The 18,406-nt window shown below is 41.1% G+C and overlaps 1 protein-coding gene across 1 annotated transcript; it reads right to left on the bottom strand.

The window, feature by feature from the left end:
* Nucleotides 1–783: 783 nt before the first annotated feature.
* LOC100692927 (serine/threonine-protein kinase 38-like) lies at nt 784–18,069 on the bottom strand. Its single transcript, XM_003455704.5, has 14 exons — nt 17,663–18,069; nt 10,652–10,791; nt 10,105–10,156; nt 9,894–10,016; nt 9,714–9,797; nt 9,498–9,621; nt 9,260–9,414; nt 9,046–9,148; nt 8,868–8,929; nt 7,991–8,108; nt 7,358–7,481; nt 6,832–6,927; nt 6,652–6,743; nt 784–4,749 (listed from the first exon to the last, which is right to left on the bottom strand). Exons 2-14 carry the CDS (start codon nt 10,783–10,785, stop codon nt 4,625–4,627), a joined length of 1,392 nt encoding a protein of 463 aa, XP_003455752.1. The 5' UTR covers nt 10,786–10,791; nt 17,663–18,069; the 3' UTR covers nt 784–4,624.
* Nucleotides 18,070–18,406: the final 337 nt, after the last annotated feature.

The raw sequence follows: 18,406 nt of genomic DNA, 5'->3' as shown, positions 1-18,406 counted from the left end.
GGAACAGAGTGCCCAGTGAGTGTAAACAGCTATGTATATAGTGTATACAACATATTGCTTCAGTAGCTAGCTAGCTAAACCAAAACATCCATTCATAAGATTTTGATCAGCAGTAAAGCCGCAACAAGAGCTCCCTCTAGTGGCGGCAATAATCATAGCAGGAAGTCAATGGATTGACACTGCTTGTGCCTCTATATCAGGGGTAGGCAACTGAGGCCTCAAGGGCTGGTGTTCTGCAGATTTTTGATGCATCCTGGATCGAACACAACTGATTTAAATGGTTAAATGACCTCTTCAACATGTCTTGAAGTTCTCCAGAGGCCTGGTAATGAACTAATCATTTGATTCAGGTGTGTTGATATCTAAATCCTGCAGGACACCAGCACTTGAGGCCTGGAGTTGCCTACCCCTGCTCTATATATTATAAGAGTTTGACAGAAATGTCTTTTTGAAGTTCAAGTTTTGAAAGTTCTGATTATCCATTGTGCAGTGACCCGCTCAGTGCTGTAACTTAGAACGATGACCCAGGTCAGCACTGCAAAAGTTATAGTCCTCGCAGTCACGGACAGAAGCACACTTCTTATGTTCTTCAAGAGTCATTTTGCAGCCTTCTCCACACGCGGCACACTGGAACCCCTGCTGTTTTAGCCTTAGGTGTTTAAATAAACACTAACAATCCATTTTTGTCAATGTGTGAGCACACTTTAGTCTGATTAGAGTGCAAGCATTCATTTATCATCCAGTATGACCCCCCCCCCCAAACACTGAAGAAATCTTAAGACATGAAGTGTTTAATTTTATTATTTTAAGCATTTTATCAACATAAAAACTCAATGATGTGAATGAATATATTAATGAGCATTTCCTCTTCAACTCCACACAGTTGCCTTCAAGTGTCTACAACAATATGTACACATCATTACACAAAATATCGCACGACATAGTATCGGCCTGTGGAGAGTGGTTTGAGAACCTTAATTTGCCTCATCAAAGGGAAAATTTCAAATTATTTGCCAAATCACTCGGAAGCTTTCTTAGTCAATGTTTAATATATTTCTTGAAACATTAGGCAACAACGACGTGCCTGACACCAAGGCTGAGTCGTCTAGGCTGGTTTGGTCCATCAGAAGTAAATTGTCTGGCTTAATGAACGATAAAAGTGAAACATTTCCTGAACTCAACCTCGTGAAAAAGTCACAATAATTCTATTCCCTTTAGATAAAGTGACACAGTAATGGATTTCAAGTCATTATGTATATATAAGAATTGTATGGATACCAATAGAAGATTTACCCTCAGTTTTCATCCACTTGTCATGAAGAAGAAAAAAAAAAAAAATTCTATCACAAAACAGAGTTAAGACACTGAACACCGAACACCAGAAAGTATCTTCTTAACAAAAACGGCATTTTTAATCACTCGTGCAGTTGCACACACGCTCACAGACTAGCTTACCATGAACAACCTCTACTGTTTGGCTGTGAAACGGGAAGCTCTGAATACAGCACTCTGGCGCTGATACCCAGGTTGTGTCAGAGCATTCCAGTGATTAGACATAACCTTGAATGTGCAGCAGTAGCCATCAGCAAACACAACCCGCCTCTAATGTATGGGTCCTGCTCCTGACCTGTTGTAGCCAGGTCTTAGCCCCATACGTGTCAATTAAAAACAGTCCATAGGGTTGTCTGTGTGATATGATGCAGATTGTTTTGGCTTGTGTTTCAAGCGCCTCACCAATTTTCATAGGGAGTATTAGCCTCCCTTTACGGACAGGAGTATATTATAGTCTGGTGTTTTTCTAGAGGGAGAAGTCTGAAAACTTTACTCTGATGATGTCACAGTGATGTCACCAGACTATGAACTTTAAAAACAGGCGGTACAGAGTTTGGAAGACACAAGCTTTGGGAGATAGAAAAACGCCACATCATATGTTGCATTATAGAATATGTCAGGTTTACAGTATATCCTGGCATCAAGTTTAATACCCCTTTACATTTGAGGTCAAACAACATTAAAAACAAACAAACAAAAAATCCTTTTTTCAGTATACTGAATATTCTCAATGAATCCAATTCATCAGCATTTTAATGAAAAACAAGAAAATAATAAATAACAAAAATATACATGCATCTGCTCTCAAAATCCTTCATTAGTCATCATATGTGTCATCACATTTTCAGCAGGACTAGCTTGAAGGGGAAGGGGAAAAAATATAAATGAAATCAGTTGTAGACGTACTGTCTCCGTCATCCCTCAGAAATAAGGAACACTTTCAGTTTCATAAAGGATTCATTCCTGTGATGGCTACGGCTGAACTGCGGTAAAGTCCTCAGTAGATTTCCCTTCCCTGCGGGTGAACCTATAGACATCCCAATTGAAAAACAATCTCCCGCACACTCATTTTCTCACATGTGTACAAATAGAAATGGCAATTTATTCCATAACCAAGTTTGGCTCTCCTGGAACCCTTTTTTCCCCTTCTTTGCAGGTAGTTTTATGTTAAGTGCAGCAAGCGACAGCTACATGTGAATTTGTGACGTTCAGAGTTCTTTGGTAAGCATTTTTTAGCACTGTGCCTTGTCCCAACTCTGAGCACACATGAAGCTTAAATGTATTTGTTGAGAAAGTGAGAAAAACAGCCTCAGATCTGCTGTTCATGGTAAAAGGTTTCCTTTTCTAGACATTAAAAAAAAAATAAAAAAAAAAAATGCACGAACTTGAATACACAATGATCCACTGTGTTAATCTACAACTTTCATCTTTACTTGTCAAACAAAGACAAACTGTTCATTGTGTTTTCCTTGACACATATTTTACGACTCCCCCTTTTTATTATCTAACCTAAAAGACACCTGCTTTTCTATAGTCCTGTTGTTTCTTACTGCTTTATCACCACAGATATGCATTATTACTCTGCAGACACATCAAACCGAAACATCAGTGCTTTCGCTTACTCCTTTCCACTTTGAGTCAAAACAGTTGGTTATAATGAATGACTTCTTATTGGTCTCACCTATATATCTGGTTAAATATTTATCAGCTCTATGAAAAGGCACTTTGCATGTTTTGTCGACCTAAGAAGAAAAGAAGCGATTGGCCCGTGCACTGATCAGATTTTCAAATAAATCAGGGGAAATAACAAGTACTTTAGCACTGATCTGATCAAAACTCAGATCAGAAGGGGCACGCTCAGCAGTTTGTTTGGCAATGCAAATAGGGCAACATGCTGCAGAAACTAATGTCCAGCACAGGGTAAACTGCGTTTCATTGTTTCCTGGCAACAAGCCGTTCTTATGCGAGAAAAGCAACTGTGCTGAGACGACGCTGCAGGCTGGGTTCCCCCTGCTGAGCTGCCACAAAGTCACACTGTTTCACTAGCACGAGGGTTAAAGGATGGTTCCAGCATGATTCGAGTTTTTTGCTCATTTCTTTTAGATTTTCTGTCCTTTTGATGCTGCTGATTTTGAACCAGGCTAACAGCTAAAAGGTAATAGCTAGATTGTGAATGCAAAGTCACTTTTTATATAGAGAGAGAATTTTTTTGTTACACTTTAAGTGTAAAGAATGCTCTACAGTGGTGTTACATGCTAACATCAGCGTGGCAATGCTAAAATGTTTAACGTGTTCATCACAGTGGTTTAGTGTATTAGCATGCTAACATTTGGTAATTAGCACAATAAGACATGAAAGCTGAGAATGTGAGAATGCTGCAGCTATCGCTAACTTTAGAGGCCTCTGTCGCATAAATTGTGACCCGATGATGATACTAGACGATGTTACACCTGTCCAATCATTGTTGGACCAACTATACCTTAAGCCAGCAGCACCGTTTAGCTAGCATTATCAAAACGTCAACTATCCAAACACATAGCTTGTGCTGTTAACCTCAGCCGTTTTACAGTTTTGATACCAACTGACCTTTACTTGGGATCCATTACGACTTTGTGAGCTAGTATTTTAGTTCTACAAAGACTTTTTTTTTTTGTTTTGACCATTGGACAGTTGGCTGCTATATTCTTCAGTTGGGGTTAACTCTTAATTACACTTTAGAAAGTCAGCAAACAAAACACTGGAAATCATGCTGGAACTTGATAACAGAGTATTGGCTACAATAAGTGAGGGGTTCCTGATCTTACCAATCATCCAGAGTTTGACTACAGTGTATAGAGCTCATTTTCAATATCAGTAATGCAGTTTGCATCCGACTTAATTTAGCCACCAGTGTAAAAACTTCTAATGTTAAAAAGTTTGAGCAGTCATTTGAATTCAAGCCTTGTTCTTGTGTTAAAAAAAAAAAAAAAAAAAATCTCCAGAAGCAGTATGCCGCTGAACATGCAGATATGCTGATTTAGTGTCCTAGTTAGTGAGCTGGCCTGAGTGCTATGGCTAAAGACGGCAGGTGTATACAATATCAACAACCGAGGTAATGCGGTAACGCTCTTTAATTTCCGAGTTCTTGGCTTTCTTGCCGCGGCTGAGCAGACCTAAATAACTTATGATGAAGGTTAAATTTAGACTGAGAGGCTGACAGCGCAGCCTTCAGCACCAGCGGGGCTCCGGGGCCCGACCCTGTGTCCGTAAACGTCTATTTTTCTCCACCACGCTGTCCACCCGTTTGAGTGCGTCAAGCCTTCCCTGCCTTCATGTATGTGGGGATGGTCCCTCGCTGAGTCAGGCCCTCAAAGCGTTTGTAGGTGTAGTTGAGGAACACCCAGTCCTTTGATTTGAAGTCAGGCTCCGTTGCGTTAGCTGTTTCACAAAGACAAACAACAAAAGCAATTTACCACTTGGGGGCACGACAGACTATGCAATGATAACCCCCCTCATATATTTTAAGTCATTACAATATTAAATATGACTTATTTAGACTGAGCTCCTCAGTCTGTATCTGAAACAAGCCATTTTAGCTCTTCTTCCTTTTAATCCAGCTGTGTTCTGACTGGTTGCCCTTTGCAAACATAAGGTCTGACCAGCAGGTGGGTGAAGCTGCTGACCATTTTAGAGATATTCACTCTGAATGACATACCTTCAAGCCTAAGCTTTTGGCTCATAAAAAACTGTGTAAAATGTAAATAAAAACAGAATGCAATTATTTAAGCAGCAATTATAAATCTAAAAAAAAAACCCCACATTTTACTCACATTAGAACATACGAAACATGTAAAATGTTTAAACTGAGGTGTTTTAGTGTTTCATGAAAAATATTAAGGCATTTTAAATTTGATGGCAGCAACATTACTCAAAATATTTGAGATGGGGAAACAAAAGTAAATGGTACTGAAAGGAAACAGTTGGAGGAACACTTTGCAAGTAATCAGAGTAAACTGGCAACAGGTGAGTAAAATGGTGAAGACCTTGAATATCTAATTTACAGTACATGACCACAAGATTCAGAGAATCTGGAGAAACGTCTGTGTGCATGGGGCTACCAATCAACAGTGGATGCACATGGCAGCCCTGCATTAAAAACAGGCATGACTGTGTCATGGAAATCACTGCATGGGCTCAGGAACAATTCCAGAAATCATCGTCTCTGAACACAGTTCACTATGCCATCCACAAATACAGGTTAAAGCTCTATCTAACAAAGAAGAAGCCATATGTGAGCAAGATCCTGAAACTTTCCCTGAGCCAACGCACATTTAAAGTGCAAAGCTGTTCTGTGGTCAGCCCAACTGAAATTTGAAATTGTTTGGAAGGAACACCCAGTCCTTTGACTCCAGGTCCTTTTCCAAAATCATGGATGCACTGAGAGGAGTGGTTCTGTATTTCCAAACACGTGGGAGCAGCTCCTATACTCTGAGGTAGTCATCACCATGAGTGATGACTAACCATGATTAACCGTGCCCACTCTTCCAACTTCTCAGTAGTATGTGGATTGTAAAACACACGTCAATAAAACTCTGGACCGTCTGTGTATCAACACAAACGCATAAAAAAAAGACTCTGCCCTGTCCTCACTAGGTAGATCAGACCACAAGCTGGTCCTGTTAACACCTCAGTGTGTCCCTGCAGTTCAAAGACTCCTTGTTGTCACCAAGTCTGTGGGGCGGTGGAGTTGACAAGCTGCCGAGGTGAGGCCCCGCCTGACTGCTTTGACACTACAGACTGACACGTGCACTGGGATCCAAATGGGGATGACATCAACGGCATCAACTATATAAACTTCTGATTCCATCATCCCAACCAGGACTGTGCGACGGTTTCTTAACGATCAGGATCAACAAACTTAGCCAAGCCGGCACCATCATCGGCCAAAATCTGGAGGCATTTAAGTCAGTGAGGGGCACTGAACAACAAACTGCTCTCCATCATGGACAATCCATCACATTCACTCTGTGTGATAGGAACAATAAAGTAAATGTAAAAAATTACTGCATTGTGTCTTTATTTTTGTTTCAGACAGTATTGCAACATTTCTGTAGCGTGGGTGCTTTATGAGAGGAAATACAGAAAGGTGGAAGACAGATATAACAGTTGTTCGCAGAAATGATGAAATGTTAAATTGGACTACAACTTCTGCTTTTGTTGAAAACTGCAATGACTCATCTGTGGTTTGTCATGCTCCGTCTGAATCTGACGTAAGGCTAGTTAGTGTTCCTAATCAGGATTTTCTTCTAGCAGAGACAGAAAAGATTTTGAAAAACAAACCTGGCTGAAGGATGTCCGATTCAGGGAAGTCGTCAAAGTTAGAGGTGTCATCAATACTTTTGATTTCTATGGAGATGGCGGCTGGCCGCTCCCTGTAGAGAATCATCAATAGAAATAAGAAGGGTTTTTCACTTTCCCGAGGGGACTGCATTCATAAGCAGCAGATATGCTCTTTTGTACCTGATGTGCTCCCAATCCACCAACTCAAAGAACTGGTGGCTCTTGATCTCGTCCACGCTCACAGCGCCAATCCTGTTCTCTGCATCTGTGCAAAACCTAAAACACAGCAGAGGTTTTTTTGGCATAACTTCACCTGTTTCCAAGCTTCACGAGGAAGAGATCTGAAGAGGTTACATCCCCAGTAGTACTTGTAGGATAAGGAACAATGTTACTGCTTAACCCACACATGTTGGCTTGTAGCTTCCATCAGAGTCATCATCATAAGAACCAAAGTTGTTCTTTATGCTGCAAGTTTGTGTAAGATTTAAAAAAATTTTCTGAACATCTAAAACACACAGGCAGGAAATTGACAAAAAAAAAAAAGTGTTGAAGCTTCAATGACAGAAATCACGCATTTGTTAGCTTCTAATTATCATCACATTTAGCCAGATCGACTACAGTGAAATGAAGGGAAAGAAAAGCAGCTCAAGCTGGAGTTTCTCCTCTGAGAATAAAGGCTCGGTCTAGCCAAACATACAGTTTATACCTTAATATTAAGTCTTTGGCTCTCTCTGAGATGGGAACTTCAGGTGGAAAGACGAGCGTTTCCTTCCAGTTCATAACCTTCCTGTACGTCTCCTGTGGTGTCTCTGAGCAGAAGGGTGGATAACCTGATAAAGAACCAACAAGTATATATAACATCTGTGGCAGAGCGGTTGATATTACTGACTCTTCTGACAGGATAATCCGGCCGAGTTAATGATTGTCTGGCAAGAACCTGTGGGTACTTTAGTTTTTCTTTTATTTACATCCATTTAAAAGCTGCAAAGCATGAAAGAGTCTTTAAAATATTAACCCAACAGTGGCTATTTTTCACAGATGGAACTTTTTCAAGGAACTAGAAACGTACGAGAATCACTACATTTCCATCACAAGGACCTGGATCTAAATAAAGTTCCAGGGAAATTATTTTTTTTTTCCACAAAAAGTCCCAGCTCAGGTTCCAGTACTTTCTGTAAGTTCAGGAAATCCTGCTCACAAAATGCAAACAAAGATGTTTGATAATAACACTATCATAATAAGCTATCAATTTACATAAACACCCATAAAAATTGTATTTGTGTAAATGCAATTCTTGAAATCGTCCTATATTGGTGCCCTCTGTGTGTGTCACGCTTACCGATGAGCATCTCATACATAATCACACCCAGAGACCACCAGTCGCACAGTTTGTTGTACCCCGTCTGCATGAACACTTCAGGAGCGATGTAGTCTGGCGTTCCCACAGTGGAATAAGCCTGAAAGTCACACCAGATGAGAGGTGAAATGTAGAATCAATAACATCAAGTTTACTGTAACAGGGAGATGCTTTCTTTACTATTCTGCTGTGTGTAGTATACATACTCTTTTCTTTGAAAGCTTCTCATTTACAGTCATGTGAAAAAAAATGTTTTCACACCCCCGTGATTCAACAGCCAACTTTAGCTCCAATAAGTTGAAGTACTCATTTTCAGTATGACTTCATCAGTCTCTCACATTGTTGTAGGGGAATTTTGTCTGACTCTTCTTTATAACATTGCTTCAGTTCATTTATGTGCAGCTCTACTAAGATCCCATCACAGCATTTCAATCAGGCTGAGGTCTGGACGTTGACTGAGCCACTGCAACACCTTGATTCTTTTCCTTTGGGACCATCATCCTGTTGTATGACCTGGTTAGCCCAAACTTTGACTCCACTCTGGCATACGGAGGAGTTCAAGACCCACTCACTGACTGCAAGGTGTGCAGGTACTGTGGCTGCATATCACACCACCTTTAACATTCATGACAGTTGGCGTGTGGTGTTTGTGCGGATATGCTGTGCTTGGTTTTCACCATCCTACAGGCAAACAAGCTGCCAAAACTTCTGCTTTTATAGCATTTTTTAATAATAATGATAAGGTTTTTGAAAAGTTACTTCTGTCACCGTCACAATCAGTCAATTTTCTGACTTCAATTCAGGAGTGAGTGCCATACCTCTCTCCTATAATTTGTCTAGTAAAATGCCAAAACTATACCAGCTGTCTCCGGTTCTTCTTCCAGGTCTCTGCTTTCCTCTTGGAGTTCATATTTTGAAAGGCTGAAAAATGAAGAAAAATAAACATTAAAAAAATTACATGAAAAGTTTTGTTTCTAATAGTTTCGCCAGAATTATTGTTATGTTATTTTGTTGAGGATGTCATGTTCGTGACTCACAGAAATCACTGGGTGGGTTGTGCGTCAGGTTCCTGTAAAATTCTGTGCGATGAGCCTTCTTCAGCCCAGTACACAAGCCAAAATCTGACAGTTTCACATGTCCCTGTGAGCAAATGAACGTTTGATTAAGGAATCTGCATCTTACAGATTATGATATCAGAAACGTGGAAACGTCTCTGTGAATCTGCATGTGCTTTTGTGTTTCTGTTCTCACTCTGGAGTCCAGCAGCAGGTTGTCCGGTTTGATGTCTCTGTGGATGAATCCCAGCTGGTGGATGGAGTCAATGGCCAGTACTGTCTCTGCGATGTAGAACTGAGTGGCCTCTTCAGACAGAGTGTCCTTCTTCATCAGCAGCGTCATCATGTCACCTGGCAAAAAGGTCAGACCTTTTAGATCTGAGATCCTAATATCAGGTGACCTGAGATGGTCTGAGGATTTTGCCAGTACTAACCTCCAGGCAGGAACTCCATAATGAGGTAGAGGTTTCTCTTGTCCTGGAAGCTGTAGAACATCTTGACCACCCAGGCACCATCCGCCTCCACCAGAATATCCCTCTCTGCCCGGATGTGAGCGACCTACAGGGAGAGCGCAGATACAGGATCCTGAATGCAGCAGAACAAGTATGTCTTATTATCCTGGAGAACTGTGATGCAGGCAAACGCATTACCTGTTCTTTCTCCAGCATGTCTGCTTTCCTTAAAATCTTCATGGCATAAATGTGGCCTGTGTCTTTCTTCTGTACCAAACGCACCTGAGAGACACAGCATCAGTCAAAATCACAAAGGGATACCTCTTTGGTTACACTCCTGGAGGCCCGGGTTTTGTTTTTGTATTTGTTTAAATGTACCTCTCCAAAAGCACCTCGTCCAATGACCTTTAGGGACTCAAAGTCATCCAAACCGAGTCGCGTCCTCTTCAGTCGTAAAAACTCGGTCTCCTTCCGGGCATGCTGAGAGCGCCGCATTACTTTCTGTAAAGAAAACACAGATTTGTGAATAAGTCTAAGAACGAAAAGAGAAATGTAGAAATTATGTAACTAAAGTACAAGCACACTGTACCTCCTCATCTGGTAAACCCTCTTCTTCCATGGCCTTCTCGAGTTTTTTCTGCCTATGAATAAAAACAATAGATTCCTTTAAAAAAAAAAGAAAAAAAAAAAAAGACATAAATAATGCAAATAACACACGAGCTTCCTCATGATACACAAATTAGAGTGGAGAGGAAAAAAGAAGAAAAAAAAAATGGAGATTCGATGACCTCGGACGTGTCAAATTTTGAAAATGAATCCCCCCTCAGTTTATACAGGGGTGTAAACAGGGACCCAGCCTTCTTTTTCAGAAGCCACTGAACTGTGACGCCTGGACAAAAGATCGGCTCTCAGGTAACGTGAGAACAGAAGTGGTCAGATTCCCTGTGTTGTGTTCACACCTAGGATGAAACGTGTCTGCATTGTTAGCTTTTCCAGTGGTTAGTTGGAGGGACACTTGATGCATGCATAACCTAAGCATTTAAATGGTATGATGTTCAGTTAGTAAAGGAATAAAAAGGTCTATGCAGCGCAGGTTGTGAAGAAAATGCATCTCATGACCACTCGGGCTGTTTTACCTCATCTCCCGCTCCTCGTGCTGGGTGAGCAGAGTGCTGTAGAAATTTTCCAGTGTCAGCTTGGCCACTGTCACCCTCTCTCGGGTGTGGTTGCTCATGGGAAGGGCAGCTGCAGTCCCTCCCGTCATGGCCATACTATCCTGCAAGACAACGGAAACAATAAAAGAACAAAGATCAGATTGTGTAAATCGTTCCACTGATGTGCAGGAAGTATCTGTACTATCCACTCCACGCTAACATTTCCAAAGATATGGACAGACATGTGCAACCTCCATAATCAGAGCGCCGCGAAAGTTTTCTCCCCGCTGCCAGGTAGGAGCTCAACTGACAGCAGGTAACCTCAGGGGAGGTTTAAAATATCATCAGGAGACAGGCCACACCCAGAAATTCTTTGTCTGTGTTTTGTTTTCCTTTCAATTTTAACATAAATCAATAAACTATAACAGAAACAAAGGAGTCCAAGGGCATTTCCTTTGAAACTATCACTCTGACTGCTTTCTAAACTAATTTTATGCTTCCACACAGTCAAACACAACAATATAATATGCTCCGTTTATTTTCTTACGTCTGCTGATTCGGTCCTCTGCTAAAATTTGACCTTGCAAGTCTTCATTCCATGAATTCAGCTTGTGAAGTAACTCTCATATAAACAGAATATAAGCAGATTATAAAAGCTACACTCTGCCCGTCCTGTTTGCAAACTGTGCTGTATTCTGCACGGCCATGACAGTGTTTCCACCACAAATACTGCAGCCCTCAGGTAACAACGAGGGCGTGGACACACCTGTATTTACATCTGAGGTACGATTACACATACTCTGTGAACTGGAGAGGGATCGCACACCACCACGACTGTCAAAGCAGCCTTACCATAAAAGTACTACACTACATAAATACATGTAGAAGGATGAAAGTAACATTATTCCTGGTGTGCCAAGTGTCTGCTTTAGAGCAAACAAAAAAGGTCTAAATGTCAAAATAGAGCCAGACTATTCCATCAGTCAGCCAGTATTGTTAGTTTATTTTTAGTATCCACATAAGTGTTATCACATATGCGCCAAAATAAACAGCCCTTTAAGTCTGTGCACAGCAGCTCCAGCTCACTGGTTTACTGCAGCCTCATCCCTGTCTGCAGCACCGCAGCTGACTGGATGATGTTTCTGAGTCAGGTGTTGTTGCCATGGCTGGTAACTGAACAGTTTGTTCAACACTTTATTTTAATGTGTAACCAATGGCCAGCATAATTTTTCCAATGGTAATTTTAATTCCAGCACACAGGGTGTATAAAAGAGGCATTTTCAAAAGGCTGTGCTTTTTTAAAGTAATGGACATGGAAGCTTGTGGCACATTTTTTAAATATATCTCTGAATAAAAATGTAACGGCCTGTATTTGTATAGCGCTTTACTTAGTCCCTAAGGACCCCGAAGCGCTTTACACTACATTCAGTCATTCACCCATTCACACACAGGTGATGGCAAGCTACATTGTAGCCACAGCTGCCCTGGGGTGCACTGACAGAGGCGAGGCTGCCGGACACTGGTGCCACCGGGCCCTCTGACCACCACCAGTAGGCAACGGGTGAAGTGTCTTGCCCAAGGACACAACGACTGAGACTGTCCGAGCCGGGGCTCGAACCGGCAACCTTCCGATTACAAGACGAACTGCCAAACTTTTGTGTAAAAAGTTTTACACAAACATGTTCGCAAGTGCTCAGTGTGTTCCCCCTCCGGATAGTAAACTCGACTCATACTTCTGCAAGCATGTATGAAGTAACTGCAGCCACTGCTGTTGCTCCCTACCAGCAACTACGTGAAACTCATGAATCCGCTCTTTCTTATGGTAAATGTTTACAGTCGTTGCCAGGCTGACATCTGCAGGACCACATGATTCTGTTTGATACAGCCTGTGCTGTATGCACGTGTTAGTGATGCCTCATGCTGCTTTTTCATATCTAATACTGTGACAGTGAGTATCTACCAAGCTTTCCCAACTCATATATCATCTGCTAATATGCTGTCTGTGACAGAGTTACCTTTATGGCATGTTGCTCAAACTTTAAAATTTAAGAATGTAGGAAGGATTTCTCAACATCAAATCTAGTATTGTTTAGCCACTACTTCAAAGAGGATATATTATTTAAACCTCCGAAACTCTGACTCCAAACCCATCCACTGGTATCGATTGGAGTTGTAGTCTTAGAGGTTTTAATAACACATAAATAACATATATTCATATAAAATGTGAAGGTGGACATAAGTTTTGTACGTTTAACTATATTTTTTGTTTTACACTTTTTCCTGCTGATGAAGACCTCTCCCATGGCCATTCATACTACACCAAAGTAATTAAGTAATAGATAAACACATAAATGACAGAAAAAAAAAGTTTTTCATTATAGAAACTGGGAAACACTAATTAAATTGGACTTCTTTTTCTGAAATTATGATGTCTCAGGGATTAAATGTGTAGTTTACACACTGACAGAAAGGAGAGCTTCGGTGGTCCAGCCCAGTTAAAATCAAAGCATGCTGTACATGGCCCACGAACTAAAAAGAGTTTGACATCCTTGAATTAAGTCATTTCAGCCGTTCTTGCCATGTGTCATGTGCCATAGATACCGGTGTAATATTACTGGTAATTAGCTCATATTGTCCAATTTATCAGCCAACAGTTTATTGGTGTAACTGCAGCAGCAGCACATTTTATAGAAAAAGCAGGAGTTACCAACACTGGCTTTACTGTTTCAAACCCTTGCGTGTTGTAAAAGTGACCATGTGCATTCATGCCAAAGGGTTCAGCTCTGGAACAGATCCCAAGCAGTGTAGCCTTAAGTCCAGATGAAAGCGCTTGAAAATGTTTAACTACTTGGGAAGAATTTTCTCTACAAAGCCCTCATGTGGGTGGAATGAAAAGCTCAGGCAGCAAAAGAAACATACATGTAGTTTAAACACAATCGGAGACAAATGATGATGCTAAAGAGCACAAGAAAGGAAAAAAGAAGAAAGAAGTTTCATTTTCCCCCAGCAAAATTCATAGAATATTAAAAAAAACAAAAGAAAACCAAAAAAAAAAAAAAAAAAAAAACAGACTGTGAACATATTATGTAACAAAGGAAGTAAGGAAGAAAGAGGAAGAAGGGGGGACGTGTATATCATCACAACATGTTAGCAGTTCACTATCAGAAAAGGTATGAATGGGCTTGATTAGCTCACAAGGAGATAAAACAGTCCTGCAGGCCAAAGATAGGACCCGTGTTTCGTCTAGTCACCGGTCCTTTTCCCGTTATGGCTCTGCAATCCCACAACAACAAAAAACATTTCCTGACTTCTGAGAAAAATCCTGAATCACTGCTGCAAACTGGGAGGAAAACTGGATCGGTAGCAAACAATGGCTTCTGAGTTAGCGAGGTCTGTCCTGATGTACCTGCACACAGCGCACGCTGGGAGCTCAGCCTACCAATAAAACAGCAACCCTGAGCATGCACACTTACACTTGTGCATTCACATGGGCAAGATGTGACGCAACTTTTTTAAGGTTTCCATCAGCTACGACTGGACCTCTGTGTACTCTACCTGCAAGCACACTTTTCTTCATAAAGAAGTGGATACCACACCACCTCAGCAACTATTAGAAACTACTACTTTAGATGTCACTCACTCTGGGACACAAGTTTATTTCTCTGTGACTGCAGCTAATATTTCAATTGCTGACTAGATTTATGATTTTGACTGATGATTAAGCACCGGCTAATGGCTGGGCCTTGTTTAATAAGACTGGACTTAAAAGAAAGTGCATGAATTATAGACATATACCTCCCTATCCTCACCATTAGACGACTTTATTGACACGATAAGAGCACTCTGGAGAAAAAGGATACCGTATTAGCTAACCCAAAGTGTAGGTTATCACGGAGCCATCGTTTAAATGTATAAATGGGGAGGGGTCACATCCTCTGCATGTAGTCAAAATGTCCATCCAAATATTGTGGAATCAAAAAAAATGTTGCCACGCTACAACTATGCACCACTGCCTTAAATAATCTTCAGATATATAACCATAAATAACAAGTAAACAAATTACCAGCAATATTATGAGCTGGTGTAGTATTGCATGTCTACAGGTGGTTTGTTCAAGTGGTGTTGCATTAACCCAGCAGAAGCTGTTGCTCAATTGCTGTGGGCTTGTATGTATACTACTGTCGTCTACTGTGCAGTCTCTCCATTTCTGACTACTGCCATGCAGACATCTATCCTGAGTCTCCAGTACTCCTGAAGTCTCCCATAAAGTGTTCACAAGATAAATATTTAGGGCTCAATGAAATACAGAGTCATATACAGAGCTTCAATATGCACAGCTAATGGTCACTCTTAACCAGCTAGCTTGGGTCATTCCCATCTCATGTTTCCCTATCTGAGCCGGTCCCCAGACTCTCTCATTCTGCAATCAGACAAACATCAGTGACAGCAGTCCTCGTTCAGCCCGAGAGAACCGATTTGAGCTGGAGCATCACTCTAACCAGAACCAGGAGGAGGCGGAGAGCTGATTAGTTTGACAGCAGACCGAGCTCACCGGTGAGGGAAGAGAGCAGACCGAGGACCGCCGTTTGCTGCGGTTCAAAAAGCGAAGGTGCAGCTTGCCTAGGAGACGCTCAGTTGAAAAGCAGCTGACTATTTCTTTAGTGCTTATTGTCACAAAGTAACAGTATTATTTTATGCATTTTACACAGTTGCATTTGCTTTTGCACACATAAACACTGGCGTGTACGAGGAGCAAGAGTTTCACTGTATGTTCATAATAAATGCCCTGATGGACATTTATTCCTCCCGCTGCCTCAGCAGAGCAGCAAACATCATCAAGGACAGCTCCCACCCTGGTTTCAACATGTTCAGCCTGCTTCCCTCAGGGAAGCGCTACAGGTGCATCAGCACAAAAACCCACAGACTCAAAAACAATTTCTTCCCTAAAACCATAACCACCCTGAACTCACACATGCACCGATAACACAGCCCCCCCCTTGAACACATAAGTTACCATGCAGACTAAGATAAATGGGTTATACAAAAGAGCTTGTTTGCTATCTATCTATAATAAGAATAATTTTGCTTAAAATAAAGATTGTGCATTCTTATTTTATTCTTGGCTAGGAATAACAAGGTGTCATGACTATTGTGCTGGCAGAAAAAGCACCAATATTAGTTAGAGCCTGCATGCTATTGGAATAGAGCTGAACTAATCCAAGATAACATGGTGTTAGGTTTAAATTATCTTGATGACAGTCAAACAGTATATTCAGTTCTTTCATTTAGTTTGATTGAGCTGTTATTTTTTATCCATCTTAGAAGAAGAAATTTTCACAACCTATACTGGATAACCTGGATTATCCACATCGAAAGGAAATGAGTGGAAAGATGTGCTTTTCGTAATATGTGAAAAGAGACTCAGAATTTCCCCTCATGGAGGTTTTTTTTTCCTGGTTTTCCCAACAAGGTGGAAAAAGGGCCATAATTTAAACAGTTACATCATAACTGAGCCAGCCAGGCCTTAGCTCTGCCTAAAGGGGATTCAGTTGGCTTGAAGATAACCAGATCCACCCCACAGCTAAACAAACACGGCTGCGCAACTCAGGCACTTATAAGGAAGGCATTACCAACTCGGGCTTGCTATTTAGAAACTTAAGAATGCAGCCTAAAACAGCCCACCAGAACTGAAATACACCAGTGGCTCCAGTAAAGCATTCAGTCCCAATGAAAGATAAGCGTCCAACCATAGGAACATTATTTTTAGCCAGTTCTAATGAGGATTTCCCGTCTATCAAGCAGCTGTAATTATCAGAAAATAATGGAGATTTCTTTCAAACAAGCTAACACAGACTCATTTCCTTTACTCTTCACAGGCTGTTCTCAGGTCACCAGCAATGGCAACATCTATTCATTTTACACAAATCAAGTAATACATAATATATACATAGCTTCTTACACTTAAAATAAAGTGTTGCTGGTAGCTGCCAGATTGTTTGACTACACTTTCAAGTACTAAACACCTCCAACAGAACAACATGAATGATTTTTAGCTAGTAAGAAATTATTTCCTAATGGAATTCTGAGATCTGTGGATCAGCTTGAGATTATCTGCATGAGAAGAAGCCAATGTCATACAAGCAGGCAAGCTATAACCCAGATGAACCACTGAACTTTAAAATCCAGCCTGCTGCAGGTGTTTCTGGAGAAATACTTTACTTTGAATAGAAAGAAGAATCAGGACAGATGTAGCTCAGTGTAACCGTTAACCACCAATTTCTCAGTTTTGTGTGAAAAATTCTTCAGTTTCACACACTCCACCCTTAAAGCACTCGGAGTGAGTGGACAGGAAACCCTTTCCCTCCCGAATGAAAGAACTCAGTCATGAATCAACACACAAATGTGCGCTTACGCACAGAGAAACTGTGAAAGCATATGTTCCCCTGAACAGTATGTTTATTTTAAGCTAAACAGCCAAGTGTGTGTTTAAAAACTCACAAAATGCTTCCCGGCAAGAGGAACTTGAAGTGTATTAACAACTTAACAAAAGGACATTTATCTCAAATACATTCTGAAATCCAATCCATCAGAGAGAGCAGTCAGTTCATATTAGAAGTGAACAAAATGTATGGCAAAAATGGCAATTTTTAAAAAGCTTTTCACCCTTTACATGTGGCGATTAACCAGTTACCGGTATGTACACATGCACATGTTTGCCTTAGCTAATGTTTCCCGGCTCACCTACACTGACGCCACCCTGTCGGACCTCTCCTACCATAGGTCCGCCACTGCTGCATGCCTCACACTAGGGAGAATATTCACTGCTTCTTTCTTGTATTTAGCTTGTTTGACGCTATGCTGTCCGAGCTAGCTATTTGCTACATTCCCTTTGCGTGTCTGTGTGGCAGGTTCAACTATATTAATAAATTCAATTCGGACAGCATAAAAAATGGACAGCATTTTTTTTTTTTTAAATAAATCTTTTTCACTTACCTCCGTGTCCTGCTCCAGAGTCAATTATTGGCGTGCCGCCAGGCCACGACCCAAATGAAGAAATTAAATGTCTTATATCGTTTCTGCCTAATTTTTTAGGCAGTTGGAAGCTAGAGGCTCTGGTTATAGGCTACCCCTTAAAGAAACCTATGAGGCTCCACAGTAAACATCGCCGCTATTAACCTCAAATCATAACAAAAGACCTCTGACGGTGAAAATACCCCACGCCAAAATAATTTGAAAATATTTTACCGTCTGTACATGTGGCAACCGACCCCCCCAAAAATACACTGTTCCCCTCGGACCTTTATCGCTACAAAATATGAAATAAGCTCCGCTGCTTCCTGAGACCGTCGGGCTCATCAGACGTTCCGACAACGCAACGGCGTAGCGCCTGAATGACGCTAACGCCGACCAATCAGCGATGACTAAAAGAATCCGTGTTTCCTTCTGCCCAATAAAACGTGGCCTCTACATAAGAGTGATAGATTGGCCAATAGCATCCAAGCCGCCCTGCAAGAGTTGGGGACGGGTCCAGTTAGCAAGCGTTTGCAGCTATGAAAGAATATACAGTAGCTCCAGCGGTTGGAGGCTTTGTTACATAATTTTATTGGTTGTGCTTAGCGCAAATCCTTACTAAAAATAGCTGGTATTATTCTAATAATTTGTAAGGATTAAATGGTACTTTACCGTAAAATGTTCTTCACACATAATTAGGAAATAGCGTATGAATGAGAGGGTATG

This window comes from Oreochromis niloticus, linkage group LG17 (genome assembly GCF_001858045.2).
Source record: "Oreochromis niloticus isolate F11D_XX linkage group LG17, O_niloticus_UMD_NMBU, whole genome shotgun sequence".
Lineage (NCBI taxonomy): Eukaryota > Metazoa > Chordata > Actinopteri > Cichliformes > Cichlidae > Oreochromis > Oreochromis niloticus.
This window is presented reverse-complemented; position numbering and strand designations above follow the sequence as displayed.